Source organism: Pogona vitticeps, chromosome 6 (genome assembly GCF_051106095.1).
Source record: "Pogona vitticeps strain Pit_001003342236 chromosome 6, PviZW2.1, whole genome shotgun sequence".
NCBI lineage: Eukaryota > Metazoa > Chordata > Lepidosauria > Squamata > Agamidae > Pogona > Pogona vitticeps.
Window position 1 is genome coordinate 81,903,280 of NC_135788.1, and position 10,539 is coordinate 81,913,818.

Here is a 10,539-nt window from a genome sequence, read left to right on the forward strand (position 1 = left end):
AGCCTTTGATCTATATATTCCAAGCTTCACTTACTGATTAAGGTAGGTGATACTACTCTTTCCTTAAAAATCAATGTGTTTCTAGAAGTCCATCTTATTTCTACTAATGAGCTGAAGTGATACATTACATCTCATTTTTCATAGTTTAATGTACTACTGTAAAATATGTCAGGAGAGATTTACTTTCTTCTATCCACATGATTGGCTGTAAAATTTCAAATATGCCAATTTGATTATGTAAAATAAATGTTTAACTGTTCCAGGAAATAGAGCTTGAATGTGGAACCCAGCTTTGTCTCCTATTCCCTCCTGATGAAAGTATTGACTTGTATCAAGTGATTCATAAAATGCGACACAAGAGAAGAATACACTCTCAACCCCGATCAAGAGGACGGCCATCCCGTCGAGAGCCGCTCCGAGATGTGGGAAGGTTAGAAAAGTTCTTTGGACTGATAATAGGCACATGTATCAGAATAACCTGATGGAGGAATATGATTCATCAAAAAGCTTTCCCTGCAATCAAGAAAAGAGAAAATCAATGTATTCTCGAGAAAATCCTCACATCAAGCTGCATGGACGGGTTTGTGGCTTCATTGAGGATTTCACACTGTCCCCCCTCTCCAGTTGGTCACATTCAAGAGGATAATGGGGGCCTTTTGTTTATTCAGAAAATAAGTTTTCATAAGTCTAGCTTAGACTAGATCTCTGCACAGATTATGCAGATTTGTTGTTGTAGGTAAGCGGATTTATCGTGAGCTGGTCAGGTGGAGGAAGTTCAAGTCTGTGTTCCAAAAATGTGTTAATATCTTGTAAAAGCCTTTTCTTTCAGGTGTATCTCTGGATAAACCTTGTCAAATATGGGACTTTTATCAGGATCACTTATAATATTGCAGAAGATCGCCTCATTTTGAGGATAAAATATTTATAATATTTTGCTGTTCAAGAAGAGCTTGTTTGGGACTGTTTCAAATTGTATCACCGTCCTGTGGTTAAGCCCATTACCAAATATTCTCTTACATCTTGCTGAGCTTCTGGAAGCCGTAGGTTCTCTCCAAATGGGGAGGAAGTAGCCCTTGGAGACCCGGCAACAAACCAAAAAGAATGGCTGTTGCTGTGTCTGTGTTCACAACCTTTCCAGATGCTGCCAGCACCTGTGGACTTAAAAGTGGTTTTAGAGGATCGCCATGGTTATTGATCACTGCTCTGTGAACTTTCCAACATTCCCCAGAAAAGAGGGGGTATATCTTGTTACAGAATTGGAGAAGTCTTTGCAAAGGACTGATATAAGCCCTTCTATCCAGCACGTTTCCCCGATCCCTGTGTAGCCACTTTGCTTTCTGATAAATCTAAAGCTTTTCTGCTAAAGACTGTGTGGTTTGGGCTGACACCTTTTGGTTAAAGTTTCCTGTTTGTGGAAACATCCTGTGGTAGGTACAGATACCCAACGAGTCCCCATATCCTTGCACTTAAAGGACATTGTAACCTGTAGGTAGGAGGAATCCTGGCAGCACTCCCTTTTCTTTGGGCATAAGAGGACTGAGCACCAAGATGGCTTTTGAAGTTAAGCCTAAGAGGTTTCCAGTGCAATAAAGTATTTACAAGTGAAGGTTTTGCAATGGACTGCAAACTATACATTATACATCACACCTTCTCAAGCCTGCCAGGGCCTCCATTTATGTATGTGGCTTTCTGCTTAAAGTCAGTAGTTGGACTACTATATGAACTGTTACTATCATATATTATACCGGTCGTAAGTGCACACTCAAACTACAAGAAAGCGGTATGTTTATTCTTTACACCAGCTCTTATTTTCTAAGTCTTTTATTAATGTACATGCAGTTGCTTTATTTGCTCAGAACTGTGATATCTTAAATAGTAATAGATTCTGATGGGAGGAGGGAGGAGTTAACTGTCTTTGGTCTGTATTTTTGTTTCTCATTTGCAGAAAGTGGAGTTTTGGTTGAATATTTCGGGGGGGGGGAGGCATTAAGTGACCTTCTTATGGTGAGCAAAGTACGAACCCAGAATAGCAAGTAGACAATAGCCCATTCAAAAACCAAACTCAACTATTTCAGCTCATTATATGAATTTTAAGTGTTGAAGTCGACACCCAAGAACATAAACATATTAACGTGTGCCGTATTGTACAGATTCTTTGGTTTGGCTAGTAATTCTGTGTGTAGGGAGGGTGGGATTGCATGTGAGAAACGTAGCATTTTTCATAATCCATGTCAGACAGCTTATAGGCTCAGAACAAATCTGTAAAATACTATTTTCCAATTGTGTGGCTTCATTCTTATAAGATAAACCATAAGAGTTGCATAAGTTACAAATACGTTCACATTTGGTTTGTATTCAGTTTTATGCACCTTTGTGGGTAAGCCTCAGAGAGGTGAGTGGACCTTCTGAAGAAATATGTATTGATTTGGACTGTTAGAGGGTACAGTTGAATTATATTCTATGTAAAGAATCCAGAGGTTTTCACAACCAAAAACATCAATTAAGAGAATCTGTTGTTTGAAGACGCACACTCAGAACCCTGAGGAGGTAATCGTGGGGCAAGTCCTATTCCTTCTGAAGGTGTTTTCTTTGTGACAGTCACTCCAAACTGTTGTGTAATTATTGTCTAATTTATGTAGGCGTCGACCAGAGGATTATGATATTCATAACAGCAGAAAGAAACCAAGGATTGATTATCCCCCTGAATTTCACCAAAGACCAGGTTAATATCTCATTATTATGTATGTATGTGTTTACAGAACCTTTATGGCAAATATTTGAGTCTTAAAACTTCTGTTAGTAATAATTTCTGATGGTGAGAATTTAATGCAGGGTCAGCATCTTTGGTAGGTCCAGGGCCAGTCCTTTTAGCTGAGGGGAAAGGGCCAAAAGATTTCTCTGTTTTGAAATAAGCTGCAGTGCACCATTGTTCTAAAGGAGGATTCTGCGGTTGGGAGTACTGTACAGGTTTTTTTATTGAATATCTTTTGGCAGCATGGAGACTGAACAAATAGAGTCAGAACCTGCTTGTGGGACACCTAGGAGATCATGGAAAGACCACCTCATTAAGATGCCTACCAGCCTAGAACAGGGACAAAACTGGTCGTCTTTGAATGAATATATCAGCATCTGAAGTAGATGCATTTTAAATGGCTACACTGGGTTTGCATCGATGCATAGGTGAAATCTAGACATCAGATTGTTTTAACTATTCAGTGTTACATCTGGAGTTTCATATATTTTACAGGCCGTTCCTTTAATTTCACACATCTCATACAATTCATGCATCTTTGGAATTTGCTCTGTTTTGGTGTTTGAGAACTAAAACTATTTTTTTAAAAACCATTGGTTGCTGTGACCACCATTGGAAATGACAGAATGATAATTGTTTATGCGATGTGCAGAATGATAACTTGTTAGTGACAAGACAGTAGCATGCGTCAGATAAAGATGCTAATGACTGTTTGCATTCCCATGTACAGTAGTTGTAAACATGATATATAATGCTGCTTGATTTTAAACAGGGTATTTAAAGGATCCCAGGTACCAAGATGTAGACAGGTAAGATATATTTAATATTACATGTTATGTGTTATAATATTTTAGCACTGGCATTTAATTTAACAACTGGTGTTCTCTACAGACGATTTTCTGGAGTCCGGAGAGATGTCTTCTTAAATGGGGTAAGTTTGTTCCCTGTTCTTAAGCTCTAGATGCTTTCACAGTTGGCCTATTTTTGATTCCCACGTGTGTTTCTTTTTTCAGTCCTACAACGATTATGTGAGAGAATTTCACAACATGGGGCCACCACCACCCTGGCAAGGAATGGTTTGTAAATTTTGTACACTTTCCCCCCACCGTGTCACATTTGAGTACAGTCACATCCATTAGAAGGAGGCAATAGTTTCCATAGTTTTTATTAAAATATTGTCTTTTTAAGGTTTAGTTTGAAGCTGCATTTGAATGTTGCTGTGGAGTATCTTATACTATTATTTTTTATGAATCTAAGTTTATAGTTGTAAAGTGACTAGGCTAAGGGAACTGATACAGATACTGCTCATGGGAAGGAAGATGTACTACAGCAGCTCTTGGCTCTCTCAGCTCATAATGTATGATGTTAACACATGTGTGACATAGGTAATAGCCACAATACTTGATAGTTTAGCTTTCATGTGGCCATTACATGACACTTAATAGAGTACGGAGTGGTACAGATTTGATTTAGGGCTTGAATGAAACCAGTGCTCAAACCAGTGAATAAGATAATGATCCATAATAAAATCAGTAACTAAGACCCCCTCCCATCAGTTAAGCAATGAAAGTGGTAGAAAAACAGCATCAAAGAGCTGTTTGGAAGGAGATCTGACCCTATAAGTCTCTAAGAGATTTAATGTGTGCCACTCTCAGTGATAGTGTTTGTAGATTTGCCTTGGCTTTGTTCAGGTTGTAAGCAGTGCTTGCTTGAAATCTGAACACTTTGGAAGGATCTGAAACTTTTAAAAGTGAAATTGGCTTCCAGCTGTGGCAAAAAGTGAGGGACTTAGGTACAGGGAAGGGAGCAATCTGCAGGTTCTTTATGGGGTCCCAGATCTGTAGCACATGTGTGTTAGAAGGACTGTGGATGTGGGACAGACTTCTGGTTAGTATGCAAAAGTGTAGAGTAGCAACATGAGTGCCCTGCAATTCAGAATGAAGTGCCTCTTTGCTCTGCATCTCCATTCTAAAAACTGGGTGTTTGCTAGAACTCCCTGTCCAATGAGTTCCAAGGGGATTTACCCCATGTGTCTCATGACAAGGGTATTCCAGAATGTTATAATGAGCTCGTATCAGATTATTCTGTTGGTTTTCTAAAGCATAGGACTGTTGAGTTGTTCCAACAAACTACCATCCAAATCCCAAACAAAACAGCAATATAAGACACCTCAGCATCACAATAATGTCTGTTCCTAAGTAGCATTAATTTTAATCTTGTATAAAGTCTGTCTCACAAATTTACATGCTTCTGCATCTCTGCAGTATGAGGATGCCATTTAAGAATTGGCTATCCCACAGTATACTTGCAAGTGACAACCAAGCCTGAGGCTAATTGGGCTGGGAGAGATATGTAAGCACCATTGCTTGTGCAGCATTCCTAGAGCATTGATTATGCTTGGGTCTCCATATAGCTGTGTTTGGGTAAAAGAAAATGTGGGATTCAGCCATTGGGGGGGGGACTTCAAATATAGACAATTGTTTTATTGTTCCTCTTGTAAACAAATTTGGTCCACAGCTTGGAAAGTTACTACTTAAAAGTAATGTATCCCAGTTACCCATTATACTGTTTTATAAATAACTTACTGCTGTTGCTTGTTACAGTGTTGAAGTAATTTTATTCAGTAGTTAATGTGCTGATAGTTTGTCATTGCTTTCCACTACTTAAAAAAAATCTTAGGATTGATAAGGGAATGGTATAAAACTTTTTAAAAAACGCCCAGAATGTCTTAAAACTCCTTTAATATAGTTGCAGAAGGCGAAAAACATTGTTCGTTACATCAGTAAAATAAACAATCCTAGTCATTACATACTTCCAAAGGTAACTGCATTACAGTATTGTTGCCCCAAAATTAACTGGTTATAAGTGACTGACTTACTTTGAACTCAGTACTTCCAAAGTCTAGTCTAGTCCCAATGATACATTATCCCCAAACAGGTGAAGTACAAGGTGTGGTCTTGACCTTGAAATAAAGCACATCATATTTATTTTCAGTTTTTGTAGCCTGGGAAAGATCACAGGCTTGTGATAGAGATGTAAATTTGGAAACTTTAGTACTAGTTTTGGGGAGAATAGAGTTTAGAGGAAAAACTGAAATATATGCAGCATTTTTTCTTTGCAGTCATACCACTGATTTAAAGCTATGGAATTTTTTGTGTAGAGCAACATAGACAACCTGGTGCTTCAGATATTTTTACCTACAACTCCATAATCCCTTGACCATTGGTCATGATAGCTAAGGCTTTTAGGAGTTGAAACTGTATTAATATATACTGGATAGTATGGTGTTGGATTTACCATGTGTGAAATGACAATTTCACAGACAGTTTTCACTGTATTGTAAGATCATTGCTGTTCCATACATAGTAAATCCAGAAGAATACTGGCCAACATTTATAGGGATTTACATAATTACATATACAGTGGTGCCTCGCATTACGATGTTAATTCATTCCAGCAAAATCGCTGTAGAATGAAAACATCTTAAAGCGAAATTAAAAAGCCCATAGAAATGCATTAAAACCTGTTTAATGCGTTCTGATGGACTTAAAACTCACCATCCAGCAAAGATCCTCCATAGGGCGGCCATTTTTGCTGCCTGTCTTGTGAGGAATCCGTCCCTAAACACAGCGGGGAGCCATTTTATTTACCCGGCGGCCATTTTGAAACCACTGATCAGCTGTTGGAAAATCGTCGTTTTGCGAAGAATTGGTTTCCGAAGCAGGGAACCGATCATCGCAAAGCGAAATTCCCCCATAGGAAACATCGTTTTGCGATCGCAAAAAGTTCATCATAATGCAATGTTGTCGTTAAACGAAGCGATTGTAATGCGAGGCACCACTGTAAACTGTTGGATAAGGAGTGTGGTCAGTTATATAACATTTGTAACATTGATCCATATGACAGAGCAGTCCTGGACGTGTCTGTTCAGAAGTGACCCTGAGTTCAAAAGTGCTTACCAATGGAATAAACTGTATAGATTGGCAGTTACAATACCTGAACATGGCTTTTAAAAATAATTACAGATACATTCTGGCTCAAATCCAGTTGTGAAGCTCCATGTGTACAGCAGGGATACAATGGTGCCTCGCAAGATGATGTTATTCGTTCCGCGAAAATCGCTGTTTAGTGAAAACATCGTCTTGCGAAATGCAGTTCCCCATTGGAATGCATTGAAATCCATTTAATGCGTTCCAATGGAGAAAACAGTCATCCTCTTGTGAAAGTCGCCCACAGGGAAAACCATTTTGCGAAGCGCGGACCAGCTGTCAAAATCGCTGTCTTGCAAAAATCGGTCCCTAAAAAAACATTTGCGAGTCACGGACCTAGGTGTCAAAATTGTCATCTTGCGAAAAACGGTCCCGGGGGGGGGGGGGGGAACCATCTTGCAAAACACAGACCAAAACATCGTCCAGCGAAAATCGGCCATAGGGAAGACTGTTTTGCGAAGCGCTATAGCGATTGCAAAAACTCATCGGCTTGCGAATAAACAGTTTTGCGAAGTAATTGTCTAGCGAGGCACCACTGTAATGTCATAACAAATGGCAAATTGCTGTTAATTAAAAGCAGATAGCCACTATTATATGCGACATCAGGTTCACATGACTTTTCCATAATGCAACAATCACATTTACCTCAAAATCACCAAAGGAAACCTTTAATCATTATTTACATTTATTGCTGATGTCATCACCTTGCACACACACACGCACAGTTGCACAAGAGGATCTCAGTGAAATACAGGAGGAGCCTGGAGGTAGTTATGCAAAGGCCTTGTCATTGGTTTCATGTAACAAAATACTTAAATAGACTTCAAGGTCATTCAGAATGTTGTGTTCTGTATTGTCTGAAAGTACTTTTGCCAACATCCAAATTTATTTTTCTGAGCCTTAAAAATGGTCCTTTGTCCAGTAACCCACTTGAACACTAGCGATGGTGTCATTACTACTGCAGCCTTGGAGGCATGAGATCTGAAGCACTGGTTATAAAGATGTTGCTCTAAAATACTTTTCAGATATTTCACTCTTGAAGTGAAAATTTCTCTACATTTCCCATTCTCTCTCCCCCGCCCCCAAATTTGAACCCTCAGGCAATAAATGTTTTCCCTGGAGTTTTTCTGGATTTCTCACCCTGTTTTTCATATGTCCTGTGCTTTGCGTAAGATACTGATTGGAATCGAGTAGCATAACTTATGCTGTGTAAGGCTGATAACATCATCAGCCACTGCTCTCTTTCATTGTGGGGAAATCATTGGACAACACAGGGCTTGAGAGGAAGTTATTTAACTTCTAAAAATGGCTAGTAAGGTAAAGGATCCCCAAGACAAATTGTCCAGTTGTGTCCGACTCTAGGGGCAGTGCTCATCCCCATTTCCTAGCCGTAGAACCAGCGTTTGTCCATAGACACTTTCTGTGGCCAGCACGACTAGACATGGAACGCCGTTACCTTCTCACTGTCTTGGTACCTACAGTTGTGCTTCGCTTTACGATTGCCCCTCATTACGATGAAACCGCACTACGATGATCTTTTTGCAATCGCAATTGTGATCGCAAAACGATGGTCTAAATGGGGTTTTTTCGCTTTGCGATGATCGGTTCCCTGCTTCAGGAACTGATTCTTCGCAAAACGACGATTTTAAAACAGCTGATCGGCTATTTCAAAATGACCGCCGGGTAAACAAAATGGCTCCCCGCTGTTTTCTGGGACGGATTCCTCGCAAGACAGGCAGCGAAAATGGCTTCCCTATGGAGGATCTTCGCTGGACTGTGAGTTTTGACCCCATTGGAACGCAATGAAGGGGTTTCAATGCGTTTCAATTGGGTTTTTTTCCGCTTTACGATGTTTTCGCTTAACAGCGATTTTCCTGGAATGGATTATCACCGTTAAGCGAGACACCACTGTATTTATCTACTCGCATTTTTACGTGCTTTCAAACTGCTAGGTTGGCAGGAGCTGGGACAAGCAACAGGAGCTCACTCCGTCTCATGGATTCGAACTGCTGATCTTTTGACCTTGTAGCCCAGAGGCTTTGCAATTTAACTTGCAGTGCCACCAAATTGCTACTGTCAGATAAATCATCCCAGTGGACGCAGTTTTTGGGAATTAAAGACAACAGACAGCAACTGATTCCCCACAAGGGAATCTCGAGAACTTTTGAAGCACTGCTGGATTTAAGCCAATGTGACTCCAACTATATTGTGCAGATATATTTTTATTTTTGCAGTTGGATCAAAATTGAAGTATGTTTTTACATGGACTGTAGCTTTGTGTGGTCAGTGATGACCCCATTAAGAAATACTCCTCCTAGCATTCTTGCAACCTTTTATTTTACTTTGTAGAACATAGCCTTTGATTCCGTGAATATGCTGAGTACCAGTGTAATTCTCCAAAAGGTATTTTATTTCTTGAACATGAAGAGTTTTGTGTGTGTCTACACAGATAACAGTGATTACAAGTGCTTCCAGAGAAGGCTTTTTTATGCAGTTACTCTTCCTTTTAAGAGAATACTGGAAACCAGACAACTCTGTCTTCTGTTCCTGTGTTCTACCACCACATTGATCTTTTTTCTGATCACAGAAAATCCATTAAGGCGGAAATGTCAGAATAGCTGCACAGAATGTTTTGTTAATATTGGAACTGTCCACATGGAAGCATCGTGTAAACCACTGCAGTTCTTCCTAACTTCAGTTATGAAAATGTGGGGGGTTTGTGCACATTTGGACAAGTAATTACTCTGAAATATAAAAAAGCATTTCAGAGCAGTCTATCTTTGAAACACTTTGTTTATAGCCATGTGATCCATTTCCATTTGGGACAGGCAATATTTATACTTGAACCTTAGAATCTTGGATGCATAAGATCAGCAGAACAGTGATCTAGTAAAGGTATTGCCTAACCTGGTGTTTCATTAATTATGATAGCATTATAATATTCTTCTAGATTAATGTTCTCAGGATGAAACATAATCAGAGTAATATATCATTGTTTCTTTTTAGCCTCCTTACCCAGGTATGGAACAGCCTCCCCACCACCCTTATTACCAGCACCATGCTCCTCCTCCACAAGCTCACCCGCCTTACTCAGGGCACCATCCAATACCACATGATGCACGATATAGAGATAAACGAGTGGTAAGTGCATTCTGAAGGGTTTTTAATTATGTCATATAGAGAAAATACTCTCATATAATATATCAGCCCTGGGACATTCATTATTCTGGTTCGGTTTTTTAAACAGCATGTTTTAGAACTGTCATCTGGGCTTAAAGACTATGTTGACAGTGTCAAGAGGAAGGAGAAGGGAGAGTTGCACTTGACAAACTTGTTTGTCACCTCCCTAGTTGACTCTTCGTAAATCTGTTGGGGGGGGCATGAACATTTTGTTTTCTTTTATTTCTGTAGTGACCTAGCCTTGGATTCATTTAACAGCTTATTACCCTAGTGAAATGGACTAGCTTTGTAAATTTCATGTTTCCTATGGAAGCTCCCAGATCAGAAAGAAGCTGGTGGGGGAGAGTGATAAGATGTTAACAGCATTTGTCATTTCACCTGTGTCTGAGCCTTTGTGATCATAGATAAAAATGGGTTAGCAGTGCAGCAGTTACTGCTAAATACTAAAATTGAAAGACATATTTTAAAAAACAACAACAGAATAATTGTTCAAAGGAAAATCAGTGTCAGTGTCACTGTATGATATGTCCCCTGACTCCTCTGGACTGAGATAAGTGATCTTGCACATAAGAAAAGGAGAACAAGTAATGGCAGTGGACTAATTACAAAATAAACAAT

The 10,539-nt window shown here is 39.4% G+C and overlaps 1 protein-coding gene across 5 annotated transcripts in view; it reads left to right on the forward strand.

Annotated features, from left to right (window-relative positions):
• The window catches only part of YTHDC1 (YTH N6-methyladenosine RNA binding protein C1), a 31,792-nt gene that overhangs the window by 19,798 nt on the left and 1,455 nt on the right, over positions 1-10,539 (forward strand). For all 5 annotated transcript variants that reach the window (XM_073003974.2, XM_073003976.2, XM_073003977.2 and 2 more), the window contains 6 exons: positions 264-430; positions 2,640-2,722; positions 3,525-3,561; positions 3,644-3,683; positions 3,766-3,828; positions 9,748-9,882. In XM_073003974.2, coding sequence (XP_072860075.1) covers positions 264-430; positions 2,640-2,722; positions 3,525-3,561; positions 3,644-3,683; positions 3,766-3,828; positions 9,748-9,882 — 525 coding nt within the window. The remainder of the gene's footprint in view (positions 1-263; positions 431-2,639; positions 2,723-3,524; positions 3,562-3,643; positions 3,684-3,765; positions 3,829-9,747; positions 9,883-10,539) is intronic.